At 34.8% G+C, this 20,000-nt stretch overlaps 2 protein-coding genes across 2 annotated transcripts in view; one reads left to right on the top strand and one right to left on the bottom strand.

Moving 5' to 3' along the window:
• The window catches only part of LOC125041767 (replication protein A 14 kDa subunit-like), a 3,989-nt gene extending 1,175 nt beyond the window's left edge, over window positions 1–2,814 (top strand). The window contains exons 2-4 of the mRNA XM_047637031.1: window positions 1,319–1,399; window positions 1,803–1,906; window positions 2,467–2,814. Of these exons, the coding sequence (XP_047492987.1) occupies window positions 1,319–1,399; window positions 1,803–1,906; window position 2,467 (186 nt within the window). The 3' untranslated portion in view covers window positions 2,468–2,814. The remainder of the gene's footprint in view (window positions 1–1,318; window positions 1,400–1,802; window positions 1,907–2,466) is intronic.
• A 3,601-nt stretch (window positions 2,815–6,415) lies between these two features.
• The window catches only part of LOC125042143 (GATOR complex protein MIOS-like), a 20,603-nt gene continuing 7,018 nt past the window's right edge, over window positions 6,416–20,000 (bottom strand). Inside the window, 12 exon segments of the mRNA XM_047637608.1 lie at window positions 6,416–7,265; window positions 7,562–7,818; window positions 8,047–8,260; window positions 8,837–8,975; window positions 9,083–9,221; window positions 12,506–12,636; window positions 13,355–13,575; window positions 13,800–13,895; window positions 14,676–14,821; window positions 15,088–15,278; window positions 15,411–15,607; window positions 16,149–16,240. Of these exon segments, the coding sequence (XP_047493564.1) occupies window positions 7,163–7,265; window positions 7,562–7,818; window positions 8,047–8,260; window positions 8,837–8,975; window positions 9,083–9,221; window positions 12,506–12,636; window positions 13,355–13,575; window positions 13,800–13,895; window positions 14,676–14,821; window positions 15,088–15,278; window positions 15,411–15,607; window positions 16,149–16,240 (1,926 nt within the window). The 3' untranslated portion in view covers window positions 6,416–7,162.

A 20,000-nucleotide genomic window follows, 5' to 3' on the forward strand; every position in this document is an offset into this window, starting at 1 on the left:
AATTATCTTTTTCCTTCATACCTGCCATTACCATTTTCGTCTGCAGATTATTTCTTATTCCGACAACTGCAACTTGCTCTACCTTAGAGTGTCCATGCTGAAAAGATTAATTAGTAGGGAATCGTCCAAATAGTCAAATGCAACCAAAATTCAACGGTAGTTCTGGAGGGCAAGAATGCCATGGCTACAGAAAACACTTAATTTGGACATTTTACTACAGTTTTGCATTGCCGGGATTTTTTAACAAGAGCAACACACCCTCCAGAGACAAAATCCAAACCTACCCTTTCCTACCTTCCATTTATTCCCTAGACACGTGGCAAATCCCCTTGTTCCCTTCTTTATTAGTACTTTTTACCTACTTAAAGGAAACACGAGATCAAGAACCCAGGCTGTGTTAGGGTGTTGTGGCTATTATTGTCATCTCCCGGTAAATATGAGTCTACTGCCGATGGACCTATGTTGCATCTTACTCCATTTATTATGCTTTATAAGATGGCAGTGTCTGTCTGTGTTCGTCACTCTGGATAACATTAACCGAATTGCCATTCCTAAATAATAGAAAATGGAAAAGACCCACCCAGTTCGATGATACTGCACTGATCCAATTTAGATTTTATGGTGTACTTTAGCAGTAGTCATATGGTTGATAATAAAATCTATTGCTTTATCATCATCATCATCATCATCATCATCATCATCATCATTATTATTATTATTATTGTTATTATTATTACTATTGTTATTACCATTATAACTTTTATTATTATGCAGTTAACTGTAACAACAGTATATATAAAAAAAAGAAATATAAAATCAAGAAATAGGGGAGACTATTAGGACTAGTATGTGACTCCTTGATGACTTAATGGTTCTGAAGCCACGATGGACAGCGCGTATATAGATGCATTGCTAGTGTCATTGATAGTAAATTTAGTTATTAAGGGCAGTTGATTTATGGGTATAATGTACTTATTTTTTTTATTATTTTTTTTTTTATTATTGTTATTGTTATTATTATTATTATTATTATTATTATTATTATTATTATTATTATTATTTTTATTTTTAATTTTATTATTATTATTATTATTATTTTTATTATTATTATTATTATTATTATTATTATTATTGTTGTTATTGTTATTGTTATTGTTATTGTTATTAATATTTTTTATATATATATTTTTTTATATATATATATATTTTTTTTATATTTATATATATTTTTTATTAATTAATTAATTAATTAATTTATTTGCTTATGTATTTGAGTTTTTTTATGTTTGCTTCTTTATTTTATGTTTGTTCCTTACAGATTGATCCATCGGGAATAATGGTAATGGTGAAGGCAAGTGATGGTCAGTCAGTCCAGGTCAAGTTACAGGAGCCACTGCAGGTAAGATGGATGGTAGATTGTGTGTTTTTGTTTATCGCATTTCAATGAGAACCAAATGCTATTTTAGGTTGTAGATTATACTTCAGGGCTTGTGCTGTATGACTTAGGAAGGTTATATTTTTTCTTGTAACAATCTTGGAGGTTTAGACACATATCTGATACAATTTTTATATCTTTCTCTGTCTGTCTCTTTCTATTCCTCAAAAAGAAAAAAAAAAAATATTATTATTATTATTACTATTATTATTATTATTACTATTATTATTATTATTACTATTATTATTATTATTACTATTATTATTATTATTACTATTACTATTATTATTATTATTACTATTACTATTATTATTATTATTATTACTATTATTATTATTATTACTATTATTATTTACTTTTTTTCCAGGAAAACCTTGAAGGTCTTATAGAAATCCATGGCTTTTGGTCAAGGTCGTCAAGTTATGTGCCAGAGTTATGTGTCCTTCCCCATGGAATATGCCAGCAGTTTTGGTGAGTATGAGAGAATTTGTTTGAGGAAAACATTTGATGAATTTCCATGTTAAATAAAGACAACCATCTTGATAGAAAGAAAGGTCAAATATTCTGTTTGATTATTTTTTATGAAACTAATGTGCACTTCCCTTTGGTTGTGATTTATGTCTTGCTTTATGACATATTAAGTCAAGTGCAGACATAATTGAAGAGATCATTTGATAAATTTTCTTCATAGCTGAATAATTTTCATATGGCAAAATGGGTCACACTTTTACATACATAATCTTTTGTTCGTATACTTTTGCTTTTATTATTATTATTATTTTTTAATTAAACAGTTTGTTAAGTACAGTATGTAAATTAACTTTAGTCCAGTTTTGAGAATGTGAGAATAAAAAAGAAAGAAGGAAAGATTAAGCTGAATTGTTGATTCTTTGCAATCATTTTTAGGCAGTTACTAGTTATTCACAAAGAGTGGACTTTAAACAAATACAGTTATTAACATTAGTTTATATGAATGTCTTTTAGCATTTATGGAGTTCATACACTTTCTTATCTAGGATCTTATTTTTCAGATATGGATGCCTACGATCAAGCAATCAGACTTTTGCACTCAGTAACTCCAAATCCGTGGAAATTTGACTAATTTTCCTTGAGTATTAGTTTTACTTTTTTTTTTTTTTTCCTAAGGAAAACAGCATTTATTTCAAGAAAATGTATCTTTTGTTTGCATTGAAATAATTACAAAATGTTTGGTAAGACTGTGGGCCATTGTAAAAATATGATGGCTAGTTGTGATGTAAAGACAAATATTAACATATTGTCAAATAATATCAGTGGAAGAAAGAATTATACAAGCATAAGAAAGAGATATTTGTTATAATACCCATTCATTGAGCTTAATAAAGCTGTATTTTAAAAAGTCTTTTTTTTTCTCTCTCTCCCTATGAAACTGAAAAATGCAGTTAACCCAAAGCCAATGGGCATGGCATGTATGTATATGCCATGTCCACTGTGAGTTTACATTATTAATTATTTTTACACATAGATAGCTCCATTTGTAATCAGTTACCAATGAACCAATTATGAGTACTACTTGTCTTACTGTTCACCCTTTTCCTTGAATTTCGGAAATATTTTGTTATCTTATATTGCTGTTACTAATGTCAATAACTTATAGTAATTATAATGTCTATAATAAAAATAACACAATCGACATTGAGAGCATTAGTAAAAAAAAGAAAAGGTGAAAGCAGGTAAGGTCACATGGTCTATTAACTGTCTCCTTTGTGGCTAAGCACATGCAGAGCCATCTATGTGCAGACACATTTCACAAACAAATCTTAAATGTGCACAGCCTTTTCCTGACACCACTGGGTTACAAATATTTTTTTCCAGTTGGACATACCCACAAGTTGATGATGGTTTTGATAACAGAGCTTGGTTAGAATAACTATATTAAATCAAACAATATAGACCTTCACCTCAATGAAAAATAGAAGCACAGTTGCAAATTTTTAGTAGAACTGCAGCTCTGAGCGAGTTGAAAGATGTTCCTATGGGTGTAGATTTGAAATACTGTTTTAAACCTGTGTGATGAAAGGCAGGTAGCTGGAACCCTTGACTGTACATAAAGACATACATTTTTTATTTATTTTTTTTTTTTATTACCCTTGATTTGTTATATGTAGTGGTGAAATTAAGCTACCTTAATTCACTGTCACAATTATTATTCTGTGACAATAAGAGGACAGTCCATATAACATAAATAATAACAACAGCATTGGTATTAAAATAAAAAAACAAAAATACCCTGAAATCAAGGAAGAGGAAAATCAGGTGAGGGCACGTGAAGCTGTCCATGTGAAGATACATTTAACCAAACAATACCACTCTGAACATCACATATTTCCAATGGCATTAGGTTAATCATGGCTACAGAGTGGAAGCTAAAAATAAAGCTTGGCATTATGATTCTAAATGTATACCTTAATGTTCATTTTTTTGTCATTAAGAGAAATTCCAAAAGATGCTGATGCAAGTATTAACCCGTTGGATCTAGGTGCCTTGCAGTTCAAGGGTGGGCCAATATCAGGGCATTAAGCTCCCTTGATTGTTGACTCTCTAAGTCTTGTGCATAAAGGCTGGCTCACACAAACACTGGGGCTTGGTATCAAACTCTGCAATGCTGTATGTGCTTTTTCTACAGATGTATTTTTGATGTTCTGCCATTTTCAAAGGTTCATATTTGTCATCTGTTAAGATAATAGACTTTTTTTGTTGAGCAAACTCTGTGTTATCTCTTCAGGTAGCTTACTTTTGCAAAGGAACAGTACAAGAAATAACATTGTATTATTTATTTATATTTTCACAATATTCAATTTTTCAATCACATGCCCTTCACTGCTGGTAATGTCTGGGAGGAATATATATATATACACATAGTGTCCTGACTGGAGATGGCCAAGTCCCAGGCATGGTTGATTGATGACTGGTAAACTTTACCTTCATGGACCAATTGAAATCCTGTAGAGAGCTTACAATTGAACCCCTTCCTGAGGGGCAACTAAATCAATCTTAAGCCAAGTGCTTTGTGCACTCATGACAAGATATTCCCATCACATGATACTTAGCAAATATTTCCTGTGATGTGACTTTCCAGTCACCTGCACTTCTATTATTTTTTACCCCCCATGACAATGTTCCCATCACCTGCCCCTCAGTCCCATTTTTTCATGACAAGATGTCCACAGATCCAAAGGGTAGAAGTATGTTGGTGTTTAAATATAGTTAAAGGAAAAGTAGTGAAATGAGCACTTATTTTTTATTTCTAATAGTTATGAAATATTTACAATTTACTTCAGAGCTGTATATATAATTATACAGTAGAAAATGGTCTTTAAAGCACTTGAACATATTTTTATTATAGTATTCATCACGCAAATGTGGACAGTAAGTGTTTGTATGATCTAGGAGAGATGCAGAATGTCTAGAAAATGTGTTGTGGCATCTAGGAGTCTGGAATAAAGTTTCCCCCCATAAATAAAGAGAATACTTAAAATGTCAAAAGGTTTAATTCAAGAATTTTAAGGCCCTTGGGTTGGGAGAAAGTTCTATCCAAGTATGTTTTCTTGATAGTCATTAATCACTCGCTTCCATCAAAGAATGTAACATACAATATTTGCAGGTGTTCACAGAAACCTTATAATTACTTATTAATCTTCAGTTATTTATGCTGAAAAAAAAGATCAATTTAATTTTTACACTCTATTATGTAAAGGTTTCATCACCGTGAATACTGTGGACCAAATACATGGCTCTCCTCCATTTAGAATTTGCAAATGTAGCCATATAAGGGTATTTCTGATGTCAACCCCCCTTTAATTATTTAAAATAAATAAGTCCAAAAATAGGGATTTCTCAAAAAATATGTAAACTGCCACTTGTAATGAAGATTTTTTTTTACTGTGCTTACTTTACTGCATTTAGTATATACATTTTTTTTAAACTTTCTGCAGAATATTTGCAGCCCAGATATATATTACTATATTTCCTTTATCAACATTGCTTGTCCTATATTCCATAATTCTTTGTTTCCTTTATCTGTTTTTCACCTATGGAAACTTGGTCAATTTCATGGTCTACAAAATGTTTATGCTTCTTATTCAGCTATGTATGTAGATGAATAACATTAAAAGTATACCAACTGTAATGGGCTAGCTATTCTCTTGAATACATTTTTAGCTATTATAATGTAAACCACAATTTATTTTCTTGATTTTTCAATGTAATATTCTACCCTTGATGTTTATGATTTATTTTGCTGTGACCTGTTCTTATCTACATTGAAAAAATAGTGAAAGAACTCTCTCTACACTTCGTAAATATGCTAAATAGTGAAAAAAAAATGTCCTTAAACATCATACATCTGCTAAATAGTTTTGTGTGGAACAAATTTTGAGGATAGAGAGAAGAGGAAGAATGGACTGTAAAAAATCCAATACTCATTTAGTTTTGAAGCAAACTCCATAAAAATATGAAAGCTTAGTGTGAGCTGGTATTACTAAGTTATATGTTCAAAAGATCCATACTGACTGTGCCTGTATATTACATGTTATTGGAACAACTTCTTTGTTTTTGTTTTTGTCTGGATTAGAGGGGGATGTATGGTAAAACATGCCGTCATTTGTACTTTTCTTATGGACTGTTCATAATATAATTTTACGCTCTTTCCTTTTTTTCTGCCTATTTTGACCTTGAGGGAAAGACCAAAAGAGAGAGATAAACAGATAGGATGTGTATATGCCAAATGCCAATAATGTTTACTTCCTGCAGTTGAAACTCTTCAGTATTATTTCACCTTTTTCATCAGTCTTTAAAGCAGTATACACAATGTATAATATCTATAAAAAAAGAAAGGACTCATGCAAGAAATAATAAATAGCAATGGCAAGTACTTCCTAATAATGGATTCTAGTTATCATTACTATCAAAATGTCAAAATGAATTAAAAAGAAACAACTCTTAAAGAGAAGTTATTAATTCTTATTTAATTTTACATATACATCCAGAAGTAATTCATTTACATAAAGTTACCAAATGAGCCAAATTGATAAGTATAGGAAGATTGTCTGGTAAAGCTTCTCAAAAGGTACATGTACAATATTTTAATTAATTCCATATAATTTCTTGTTTTACAATTAATGTTTCTACACTTGATATCACATTTTTGAAAACTACATTCATAATATTTACAAATAACTTTACTTTAAATATTTCTAGAAACATATGGGGCATTTGAAGTACAGCTATTTTCTCTGAAAACATATAAAATCTGAGCATGAGGCAAAGTGTGAACTATATTATCAGTTTATGTAAAACAATGATAGATGTGATAGTGAACATCTACACATATGAACTTAGGTAACAAAAGAAAAAGAAACTGTTAGGTACTAAGGAAAAGTTCCTGGAACCCAAGAAGAAAACTTTATATCTACATTGAGCTTTGAATATAAAAGGAAATGTGTCAAACAAAAGGTTATTGGCAATTCCTTGGCATTGTTCCAGTATACTCACAACCTCAACTTTTTTTTAACTACTGGCTCTTCTTTCAAAATTGTTATCAATATGTGTCAAATATTGATTATCAACTCATAGTTCTTTATCACCAAAAATATAAATATATATGTTTATCTCATTATATAATGCTATTACACTAAAGATAAACTAAAAAGTACCAGTTTTAATGCTTGTGGGTTGTGCCAAAGGATATCACTTCACAGTCACTGCAGCTGATGAGGATGGCACTTTACTAACAGTATCCAGTGACATACACTTACAAGTACATGATGTTACAGGGCACTCGGTGTGTTCCCTTAAAAGAGAAAAATAGGTTATCACTCATAGTCCTACCCAGTCTTCACTGTCTTACAATATCAAAACAATTACTTCATTCATGAAAGAGTGTTAAACAGCATAAACTTGAACCTGCTGAGTTTACATGCGACTTATAAACATGTAATCAATGTAAGATAACTTGTCTATTACATAACTTATGGACCAAGTAATATCCAGTAAATATCTGTCAGTAATTATACTCAATTACTTGACACACATTTCCATTCAACTAAATTATAAAAATAAGAAAAAGGAGAAAAAAAAAGAACATACTTGAACCACTCCATGAGGTGATGTGCATGTCCACCATGTCTACAAGTCTGGCACCAAGTGAACCATGAAGTGAAGTTGCTAAGTTTCCTCTTGGATGTAGCACCATCATTATTTGGAACATTGGACTGCCCATCAGCACCTTCTTCTACTGCCAGGTTTTTGGAAGTAGAGCTTCCCCAGCCAGAAGGAGTTCCCATATGTACCAGACACAGGGAGCAGCGTGGGAGGGGCTTCTTGCAGTTTGGACAAGCTTGCATCTATGTTAGCAATAAAAGATGATAAGGAACATTATACTCATAAAAGCATGTATGCTCTCTGTCATAATATGAAAAACAATGATATTAAAAAGTAGGCTTTGAGATATTGTAAAAAAATATATATATATAATAAATAAAACTAGAAGGAATTATTCAAATAAAACTTTCTCATAAGAAGGAAAAATACAATTTATTTTTTTCAGAAAAAAAAAGAGAAATTCAATTTACCTTAGACTTTGTAGCTGAACCTGTTCCATATCTTGCATAAGGATTTCTAGGTCTACCAGGAGCCTGAATATAAGCTGAAATGCTTTTGTTGCAGAAGTAGCATGAGATGTAAATGTGCTGTGGTGGCCGCTCTGCATATTTGTTATGATTCATTATAACATCTAACTGGGCTCTCTCATTCCACAGTCGCAGGCTATCTAAAAGGTTTCGGTAGCTGCAAAAATATACAAAATTATTACACAATGAATTTCAACTCCTTGGCAATGAGTGATATACAATAATTTCTTGAGAAATAATCATCATGAGTCAGTATCCTGAAAGCCAAGATGAAGTCTCACATACCCAACTGCAAACTGGACAACAGCCCAAGCAGGGTGGCACATATTAATATAAGCCTGTCCTTTCTTGATTTTACCAAAACTTTTACCTGTTATTATCAGGATAATATACATTAATAAATCTGAACTAGTGAAAGAGACAGCATGAGGATAATACTAAAATGTTAATAATACTGAGGAACATTTTTGACCAAATTGATGAGGACTACAAAAGAAATAAAAGGGAGTGCGAAAAAACCTGCTTAATAAGTCATGCTGAGTGAGCATGAAGTTCAAATTCCCTAAACTATTCCTTTTACAACTTAATAACCAATTAAATTTGTAGCTGCTAGTGCAATAAACATAATTAGCTAATCAACAGCTCCTAATACTATAAAACTGACATTTTGTATGTACAAAAATACATAGGAATAGAATTTTTATATACAGATACCTTTCAAGGAGTCTCTCACCTCTGTACCCAGTGGCTCAATCGAGAATCTTTATTGACAGCATGCTGAAGTGTATGTATTGTAACTAATGCAACAGTTTGCACGTCACCAGTAAGATCTACGTATCGCTGAAGCAAATCGATTCCCTCAGGACAGAGACCTACAATAAATAATGAAAACACTTGTGAAAAAGATTCTTAAATAAAAGGGATATTTTATTATACAGAATTTCTATGAAGTCACCTTCAGCACTAAAAACCTACTAACCTGTGAGCAAAATACCGTCAAGGTTTCCAGCCTCTGTAAGTCTCATTTTTAGCCTTTCTAAGTACTCCATTAGCCTGGCATCACTTAAGTAATTACACGCAAATGCTACTCTATCTTGGATTGCCATATCTGTCTCTCCCTGTAAGAAGAATACAAATAAATTGAGCAGGTAACAGATTAGTTTATAATTGTCATTATCTTCTACTAAACCTGTAAAGAATTAGGAGAACTTTTAACTTTTTAATACCACTATAGTTCTGTTTTATTCCCTCATCCCTTATTGCAATTTATGCCACTTACTTTTTGTACACATATAGGATACCACAATTGTTAGGCCTACCTGACATCACACAGGTATCTCATTCCTTGAAATTTTAAGAATATTTAAAATGCTATTACTAGTAATTTTAAAAGTAAAATAATTATAGTATCAATAATATTAATATTAATAATAATAATAATAATAATAATAATTGTAATACTAATGTAATACTGTAATAATAAGAGGTCAAGCAGGCTTCGCAACTGACTCCTTGGTGAATAAGAGCATGTAAAGCCCATGGGACACCCACAAATGGATTATGGGCCCTGGAGCTAGCTATCCCTCTCTATATGGGGCAACATCGGTTGGGGTGGCAAAGGTGGTGCCCACCCAGAGCGACTATCACAGTGGGGGCTTGGAACATTCACTCTTTGCAGCTGAATGATCAACTGCCATTGCAATTGAAGGAACTCAGGTGGCTGAGAGTTGTGGTGGCTGCTCATTCGGAGGTGAAAAGACCTGGTAGTGGCACGATCAGTGTGGGTGGCTACACCTATAACTGGTTGAGTTGTAGTGATGGTAACCTTCTTCAAAGAGTAACCATAACCATCTCCAGCAGACTTCAATCTTCAGTAGTAGAGGTCAATGTGCATATAATGGTATTAAGATTAAAGCTTGCAATTGGCTTCATCTTTCTTATTGCTGTGTACACTCTACTGATGTTTGTAAACTTGATGTAAGAGATGTTTTATGCCAAACTTGCATCTGTGACAGACAGCTGTCCTTGGTGAGATATTTGCATTATTCTGAGTGACTTCAATGTAGTATCTGGCTGTGATCAAGCTGGCAATGAAATGTCTGTTGGTCCTAATGGCTCAGAAGGTGATGCCAGCTGTGAGAATAGTCTCCTTTTCTGGGATTTTGCAAGGTGCCAGAAATTGAGGATTTTTGGCTCTTGGTATCAGCGCTCTGACCTGCATCACTGGACATAGGTACAGTGATGTGGATAATGTGAACAAGGAGATCCTTTCTAGCACTTGTTGGAGGATCTTCCAGAACTACAGGATATACTGAAGTGCCAAGTTTTATAGTACTGACCATACATTAGTTGTGGCTACCTGCTGAACCCAGATCAAAACTCCCATCAGTCCAATGGTCACCCTATGGTGTTTCATGTGGACAGGTTGAGGAGGAGGAGTGTGCCCAGGCATTTGCTGAGGCTGTCACCGGTTATTTCGCAGCACTCTGCAACTTGATGGACCCTGTACTGCTGTGGGACACCTCCAAGAATGAAACACTCAATGCAGTTGCAAGAACTGATTGGCAACCACCCAAGAGCAGGACAAAATTTCATCTTGCAGGAGACAAGGATGCTTGTTGCACAGGCTTGTCTGACAGGAGATCATGACATGCATCGTTCCCTGGTGTACAGGATTTGTCACTGCTGAGAAGGGACAAGGAACACTTTATCAGTAATCTTGCAGAGAACATAGAAAGCCTTTCTTAGTAAATACCCTTCTTTGTCCTACCAACCAAGCCCTGAGAAAGCTGAACTCCAAGCTCTCCTCACAGGTGACTGCAGTCTGCTCAGTAAATGGCCAGATCATCTCAGATCCTGTTGGGGTGCAGGAGCTTTAGGCTGAGTACTTTGAATGGTTGTACCCGATTAATCTGCCAACAGTTAACTTGGATGCGGGTAGTGTCAAGCTCCCTGTGCTGGACCCACCCATCAGCGAGGATCCATCCTCCATAACTGTCCAGGGTGTCATCTGGCAAACTTGGACCATTCCCCCTGACCTGCTGAGGGGTGTGGTCATCCCTCTCTGGAAGGGGAAAGAGGATTGATGGGACTGCAGCATTCATCGAGGCATTACACTGCTTAGTATACCAGGTAGGGTACTCGCTCATTTCCTTCTGAGACTTATCAGAGACCACCTGCTAAGGCACCAGAATCCAAAGCAATCTGGAACCACTTCTGGTAAGTCCACGACAGCCCTTATCCTGGCGCTTCGATACATTGTAGAGTGCTGTTGTGAGTTTGGGCATGGGCAGCTTCCAGCTTACATCAACCTCAAGAAGGCATTCACTAGAGTGCATTGTGAATCATCTGGGAGATCCTGAGAATGAGAGGAATTGCAACAAAGATTATTGGATTAATAGCAAGCCTGTATACTGGTACTGAAAGTGCTGTGGGGGCCTGTCGAGCTTCTTCCCTGTTAGTGTTCTTGTACCAACACTTTTCAACACTTGCATGGATTGGATACGGGGCAGAACTACTGTCCACAGTCATTGTAGAGCAACTCTGGGCAATATCAAGGTTACCGACCTTGACTTTGTTGACATTGCTATTCTATCTGAGTCTGGAAACTCTAGTGGTGGTTCTAGATACATTTAGCAATGAAGCAGAGCCCAACACCAAGATCCAGGAATTAGATGGCCTGTTAGGAAAACCTGTTCCGTCGGCACATGCTTGTAGTGAGGACAATGAAGTCAGAAGGATTAGGCTATGTGTCTTCAAGGCCCTGATACTACCAGTTTTACTGTATGGAAGTGAAACCTGGATGTTATCCTATACCTGGGTACGAGACCACCTGGCCAACCATTTGTTACACCGTGAGACTAGTAAAGGACTTGTTACTTGCGCAATCTGAGACCACCAACTCAGGCTATACAGGCACCTGGCTCATTTTCCACAGGAAGATCCTGTGTTTGAGACAACCCTGGGTAGAGGAGGCCTGTGGGACAACCTAGAAAGTCTTGGCTTGGGCAGACAGATCAGACCTGTCGTAAGTAGCTAAGAGATGGGCTGAGTCCCTGCCTGGCATCTTGTCATGAGGGAACCTCAAGGGTGGAAATAAAGGGTGGATGTGGCCATGTGCTCCTGTCAGCATTAGCTCCCCATTAATGTCGATGATAATGAAAATTATTAAATGACTAACAGATGGAAGACAAAAGTTCAGTTCATGACAGGGATAAACAATTTTTTAAAGGATTTCACAGGCTTTCAAAGACTTTAATGAAAACTCTATCTTTTCATGATTAAATTGCTTTTAAATACTCTGTACCTTGGTTTTAAAAACAACATAACAAAACCATCTCTCAACCACCGGGCATATATCTATGAGATACTTGGCATAATCTAACAATACATTATTACTTACAAGAACTGGGTCAAAGGAATCTGCATCATCTGTGAGGAAGGCAAACATGGCACGCAGATATGGGTCAGTCAGCTGGGAACGCAGCGTCATACACGTTTCCCTCCACAATGCTTTGCGATCTTCTGTGAATCCTGTGAGAAAACACCATTTCATGTTGATCTTGAATGTATTTTAAGTATAATGAACTTCAATACCTTCCTAGAAAACTGAGATTCCAAAACTTTCATTGATGTTTAGAATTACATCTTATCTAAAATAATATAAGCATCATAAAAACACATAGTAATGGTAACCAGTCAGAGTGTGAAGAAAAAAAATGTGAAAGTAGTGGTTTCAAGTGTGCTCTTGTATGGATTAGCGACATATACAATAAAAGCAGACATGATTCAGAGAATAGAGGCTTTTGAAATGTGGGTTTGGAGAAGGATGGAAAACTTAAGCTGGACAGGGAGGACGACCAATCGAGAGCTGAAGTTAATGGTTGGAGAGAAAAGAGACAATTGATGGACAGGAATATTAACACTATAAAGAGATGTAGTGGACATGTCTTATGTGGAAATGAGTTGTTGAAGGAGGTGACTGAAGGAAGCATAGCTGGTAAAAAACCCAGAGGAAGGAAAGGACTGGGCATGTTGAATGAATTAAAGGAATAGAGTATACTGACATGAAGAGAAGAACAAAGAATAGCGAGACAAAGAAAATGGATGCCAAAAAGCACTTGTGATAGACAGAGCACTAGAGAGACAGTAACACATAATAGTTAATATAATAATTAACTACACTTTAAGTTGATAATAACTGAAGTTAATAAAGATGATGAATTAATCCTTCAGCATTTTAACCACCTACCAGACAGAGCCATGGCAGTTGAATTCAGTGTTGGCTCTTTAACTGCTGCACCCTTCTGCAAGATCTGTATTGCCTGCTTTATACGCTGGTTAAAAACTGCTACAGCCGCTGCACGTGTATAGTTTCCTGCATTCTCTAACTGAGCTAGGAAACTAGTCAGAACAGCTTCATTCTCAAAACCCCAAGAGCACAATTCCAAAGCTCTGCTGCGCTCTTCACACCTATTGGTGGAAATGAGTATTCAGTGAATTTTGCATCAGGCCAAAAATGTCCTATAATGCACATTTTCAACTACAGAGAGGTTACTACCTAGATCTAAAATTATCACTTTCCACTTCTTGCTCTATTTTAGTAAAATAAAGGAAAAGGATATCACCAAAAATATTTCAAAACAATGAAGAAAATACTGAACATCTAAAACCATCATCATAACCAGCACACCTACCTGAACACTTTACACGTTGGTGTCTTCTGTAAATCTAATCCAACCCACGGCTTGTTCACTACATCAGACATCAGTTCACCCATGGTCAGTAGACTCCTAAATAAAAATAGTAAAGAACAAATGAACAAAACAAATAAATAAATCCATATTCTAGATTCTGGTTGTACTAGCTCAAAGAGACAAGTGAAAAAAAATTGGGAAAATAAAATAAAATAACTTCAAGATATATATCAACCTTCTAATCAAGTCCTTTGTGAAGGGTGTGTCTTTTCCTGATATTCATAGCTGGATTTAATTGTTGGATGGAGAGATACGAGAGATTCAAGCTGGAGGTTGTTGTTATGGAGCACATGTTTGAAATTTGTTTTGAAATCAGTTTTTTTTTGTTCTCATAAAATTGTAAGTCCAAAGTAATTTCTTTATGATAAAAAGAAAAGAAACCTTATATATATATATATATATGTTTTATCTGAATCCCTAAGGGTAAAACAAGAACATCTAATACATATGCAATTAATTTAGGTGAAATCAATGCAGATCTTTTCTTAGAAATTAAGGTGTAGTATGATATTGCTGTGTTACTGTATAATGTAATGATAAGAATATATAGCTAAAAATAAAGTTATAGCTGAATCTGAGTATGTCTTTGGTTGTATGCTGAAGCTTGAGAGTTTAAAGACTAAGGATCAATTAACAGAATTTTGAAGAAAAAAAAACAGCTGTGTATCTAATGATAGCCAGAAAAACACACACACACACACACACACATACACACACACACACACACACACACAAACACACACACACCTATCCTACCCATAAATACAGAACTAAAGTTAAAGCTAACCAACAATAAATTGAATATGAATTACTTACAAAACCCCCTGATATCTATAAGGCACTCCTCCTGGTAGTTTAAAATTACCAGCAGTCACCAGGCTTCTTGCTGCGTCTAACCAGCTCCACAGATCACGAAGGGACATGTCACCAGTAACTTCTCCATTGGTAGCCAAATTATCTTCCTGCATTTTTAAGGGAATAAAATTGTAGGCATTTGTAAATAAATACTTAATAGGTAATCATTACAGCTTTTGCTACATGCTTTGCGTAGGCAAATAATGACAAAATGTTTACAAAATCAACCTGTGAAAGGCTTACAAATTCCTTTTATAATATGAATATTACATATGTTTTTTTTTTTTTTATATGCTAACACTTGCACTATGGAAAGAATGTACTAAAACTACTGGTGCTGGATTAAAGTTACAACAACAAAGAAAACACTTACATAGAGACCATACTTCTTCTGTGCTCTCGACATAATGGCTATTGAAATGTCATCAAAATTAGAGTAAACAGGATGTTGAGAATCTAGGTAGTACAGGGTTTTCTTTCCATGTGTCCAAATTAAAGAACTTGAGGTGGAGGAAGACCAATTGAGAGTTATCCTTTCTTGGACATAATAGTCCACTAGTTTCCCTGTAATAACAGAATGAAGAATTATGAGACCAAATTCTCTTTAAAAAAAGCATGCATAAAGTTAGTTTATATATATTTATCCATGTTTACACTAGAAAGCTTGAAAGTAGCTAAAAGTGCACAGTACTCAACCTGTGTAAGATGCAGTGAGAATCCTATTTTCATGTGTTGGGTGCCAACAAAAGGCTGAAAGTGATGTGTTGGTATCTGTGTTGATTGACCTTGTGAGGACAGCTGGCTCTTGGTCCTCTCCACCCATATTGTAATGAAGGATGTCATATATGCGGACTGCAGCACTGTCTCGGCTCAAAGACGCCAACAGCCCAACCCTTTCATGCAAAAGTAGAGTAAATATAAATCCATTCATCGATCTTATACATTTACAAATTTAGTGTCAAAAAAACCTACAATAACATTACAAAGGATGAATCAGCTTGAAAATAAATTTCAGTTTAGTGTATACTTATCGCAACATCCAGAAACAGAGATTTATAAACATATTGACATGTTTTCTATTGTGCATTTAAATACTGCAGCATCAATAGGAGCAAGTATGACATACGTATTCAAGGTGAATGATAACAGCTATGATTATTATCTAGGCTACTGAGTTGTTTTATAATCTTCAGAAGACAAATCAATATTTATTTTGTTTTCCTTTATAAGGAAAGGAGTTTCCTCTTGCTGATTGCTACTCTTTATTCAAGCAAACCTGTAGGGACTAAGTGTGAACAGCCTACAGTGATTAACAGGTGCCCAGTGTTGGTGAAAATATGCGATTCAACTTTATGATAATTACGAAATACAATCTAGAGTTAAAGAAAAGAGAAATTTATTCTATCTAAGCACAAGAAACTTTTCTTTCTTTACCTTGAAGGACACCAGGCTAATTTGGATATAGGTTTTGAAGCATCGAGGTACAGAATTGGCCGCTCAATATTCCGAATGTCCCAAATGTGAACCTGCAAAGTGGGAAATAAAGGCCATAAGTAGTTGGGTTTTGAAAAAGTATAGCACAAAACTGAAGATAAGTATTGTAGAATGATCTTATCTGTAATTACTTCTTACCACAGAATTGTAATAACTGGTGTAAATACTGTGATGGGAATCAATACAAAAGAAAAAAATATATTATCAAAATAAAGTTGAAGAATTCTTGTTATAAGAAGAATCTGCTGGGAATATGTAATGTGAACTGTTGTTTAAATATGTGGGATGTATTTACACATAAATGGCTCCATAAGTGTTTAGCCACCAAGGAGTCAATTAATAGAGGCCTCATTTCCAACAATTATGGCCTCTTGCGATATGGGAATTGAGTAGGTGGTAGTTTTATTGAATTACAGATGCATTCTTCCTGCCTCACTTATCTTCATCCACATTCCTACTTATAGTAGGTACCTATAAAACAGCACATCCCATCATAACAGATAAAAAAAAAATCTGAGATATTATATTCCAAAATACTGTGTATCAATCAAGGAAGAAGAAAAAGAAGAAGAAGAAGAAGAAGAAGAAGAAGAAGAAGAAGAAGAAAGAAAGGAGATAAAAGTAAAACATAGCTGTCAACCACGGCCATTCCAGGAGTGGGAAGACCTTTGTGGCATGTCTCGCATCTGATCACAAGACAAGGTTTTGGGTGCCTAATTGCCATTGGAAAAGAAGACATAGGTATATATGACTGAAGTGGTTTTCTCTTTTACTTTTTGAGACTTTTGTTTTCTAAAGCAACTAATATTGATGCTGTTATTATTATTGTTATTATTATCAACATTATTATAACATCAACAATAATAATACCTAGATAAAATATAACATAATATTTCCGAATTCAAGGAGAATAGTAAACACGTAAGATGGGGAGGACTAGTAATTGACTGATTGGTGACTAATCACTTGTGGAATCACAGTGAACATGACATTTACATACATGCCGTTCTCAATAAAGAAACTCACACATGGAGACTTAAATCTGCATTATTGTACATCTGACAAAAATCTTCCCTTACTAACATCTGTCATCTAAATGTGCATGGGAATGATTGTGCATAAGAGTCAGATGAATGACATAGCAGCTCAAAAGCAATTAATAACTTTACCCTGAGGATTAGGGAATAAAATAATGGGTAGGCTGAATACTATCTATTTTGAATAATTTAAAATGCTTAATAGATACCAAAAGAGGGACATTGTCACATTTAATTTCTCTGACTGGAATAGTATTAGCTGCCCCTCTAGATCAAGGGATGACTAGCAGTAAAAACAAAAAAATCTTGCTGTTGTCAGAATTAAAATGCATAGATCAAAGTGCATGATGGAACACAGAATGGAAATAGTATATGCAATGATGTATTTTATGTGAATGGTGAGAAAAATTAATACAATTCTCCATGAGAGTAACTGCATCACAGACCCTCATCTTTGTATACTTGTAAACTTGGTAAAGTCATTATATAGAGAAAAAATAACCATGAGAAAATACAAGTAGAAATAAGAGAACGTTCACTTTTCTAGCGCCAAAATTCTCATCCTAAGGTGGAACATTTGTGTGCCTCACCAGATGTATCTTGCAATTGCATCAGTCTTTTGCAACAATGCAGTTCAGATTATCAGCAGCTCCATTTGTATAGAGCAGAAACAGCACATATCTATTTCTCCATCACCACTAGCCTTGCAATGTACAGCAGATGTGCAACTAACTATTTTGACGAATCATATAAGTAATCCTACTTTTACATGAATCACTCTTACCTGAAGCAGAAGCAGTCATTGAAAGGACATGATTGGCAACCAGCCAGATCAAGGATTATTCATTCTGAGCTTGTAATATGAGAGGAATATGATATACAGTGAAATCATTATGCATATCAATTCATGACAGATTTAGAGATATAACATCTCTGAATACTGCAGTGAAATATCATTGGAGTATAAAAATATTTACTGGGATTTGTTTAATGATATGATGTGATATCAAAAAGCAGATTTACAAAAATACAAGTAAATAAAAATATACATCAATTTATGTAAGGATAACAGAATTTGGTCTCAAAATTTGTCTTAATCCAGGAAAGCTATGGATACCACAAACTAACCTTTATATGTACATTATCTTAAAAAGGAAGACAATAAAAACTGTATGGGCTGTGATGGAAATGGAATACTCTTCCTTTACAGAATTTTCAAAACAATGATAGCTCATATATACAACTTGACTCTATTTCTTAAAAGGACATTCTTTATGATTTGTTCCTTTGTATGTTCTGCATCCTTTTTTACTGTGACATACATACCATGACATACATACCATGACGATCGTTTATTATATTTTTTTTCTATGGCATTTCAGTGACATCATCCTAATCACAGTGGGCCATGCAACAGCTGATGAATTATGGTTCTTAATTTTTTTAAAGCAAGCCTAATTATAAACTGGAGTAATTTTTTAGATGTTTAAGTCTTCCGAAGGCTAGCTAGTTTAAGCTAGTATAGGTTGAAAGGTCTTGCTAAGAGATTTTCCAATACAAATTTCTTTTGGAAAATTAATATATTTTAACGTTTTGTATTGCTGAACAATTTACTGAATGTAAAATAACACGACAACTTTTAAAAAAGAAGCCTGGGACACTGAATGCCTGATAAAAAAGCGATCACTGTTTCTGGTCCTTTATTTGAGATAAAAGGCCCATGTTTGAGGTCTTTTCCTTGAGAATAGATGTCCCAGTTTGAGGGCCCTAGCTGTAAAGCATGGACCCCTAGTCCATGGTTGTTTATTATCTTGCTAAACACTTATTTGTGATTGCTTATGCTTTGTTTTATATTTGGGGTGGGGGAGGGCTATGTAAATGTTGTTAGAATATATCATCAGTAAAAAATATTCACGACAGGTGAATATGATATATTGCCAAAATCTAATTAACTTGCAGGGTCCCAAAAGGTTATAATCTGGCTCTGGGAATTCCAAAGAAGTCTTAACTCACATTAGAGAATCACGACCAAAATCTTTCCCCTATCTCAAAGGATGGCAATTTATCCCCATTTGAAGATAACCCTGCAGACATTATGGCATTAAACCTAGGTTTCTCACTGCCTGATTCTATTGGTGTGCTAGGTGCTGCTACTCTTGTTCCTGCCTTGAGCATGTACAGTGGCTTACAAAGGCTGTTCAGTAGGTTTTCTAGTGAAAGTAAAGGAATTCCATTTTCTTCCTAAAACATACTAGATCAGTCACAACTTCCTGATTAATAAAGCTATCCGTTGATTGATGCATCTGCCTGTAGGCATCAGTGGGCATCCTCACTAGCTGTTGAAGCTTTTGAAATTCCCAAAATCAGGTAGGCAAAATATGCCTAATTTTTGGGAAACTGCATATTTTTCCATGAGCTTAATTTTGATTTTCCCCCATTACATGTTTAAGCAAGTAAACAGGCAACCTTTGGCAATGGTTAAGCTTGCCTCTGTGAGTATATACATATATACATGAAAGATGGAATAATGCAATACCGTATTGATATAGATGTATAACAATCCTTCCTGACCTGGCGTCAAACCTAGGTCACTCCGAGTATGAGACTAGAGCGCCAGTACTAAACCAACCATGGGTCCTGTGGCATAGTTGGTTTGGTACTGGCCCTCCAGTCTCATACCCGGAGTGACCTAGGTTAGAGGCCAGGTCAGGGAGGATTGTTATACACATATATACATATACACACCCTCACCCCC

Source organism: Penaeus chinensis, chromosome 31 (assembly GCF_019202785.1).
Source record: "Penaeus chinensis breed Huanghai No. 1 chromosome 31, ASM1920278v2, whole genome shotgun sequence".
NCBI classification, from domain to species: domain Eukaryota; kingdom Metazoa; phylum Arthropoda; class Malacostraca; order Decapoda; family Penaeidae; genus Penaeus; species Penaeus chinensis.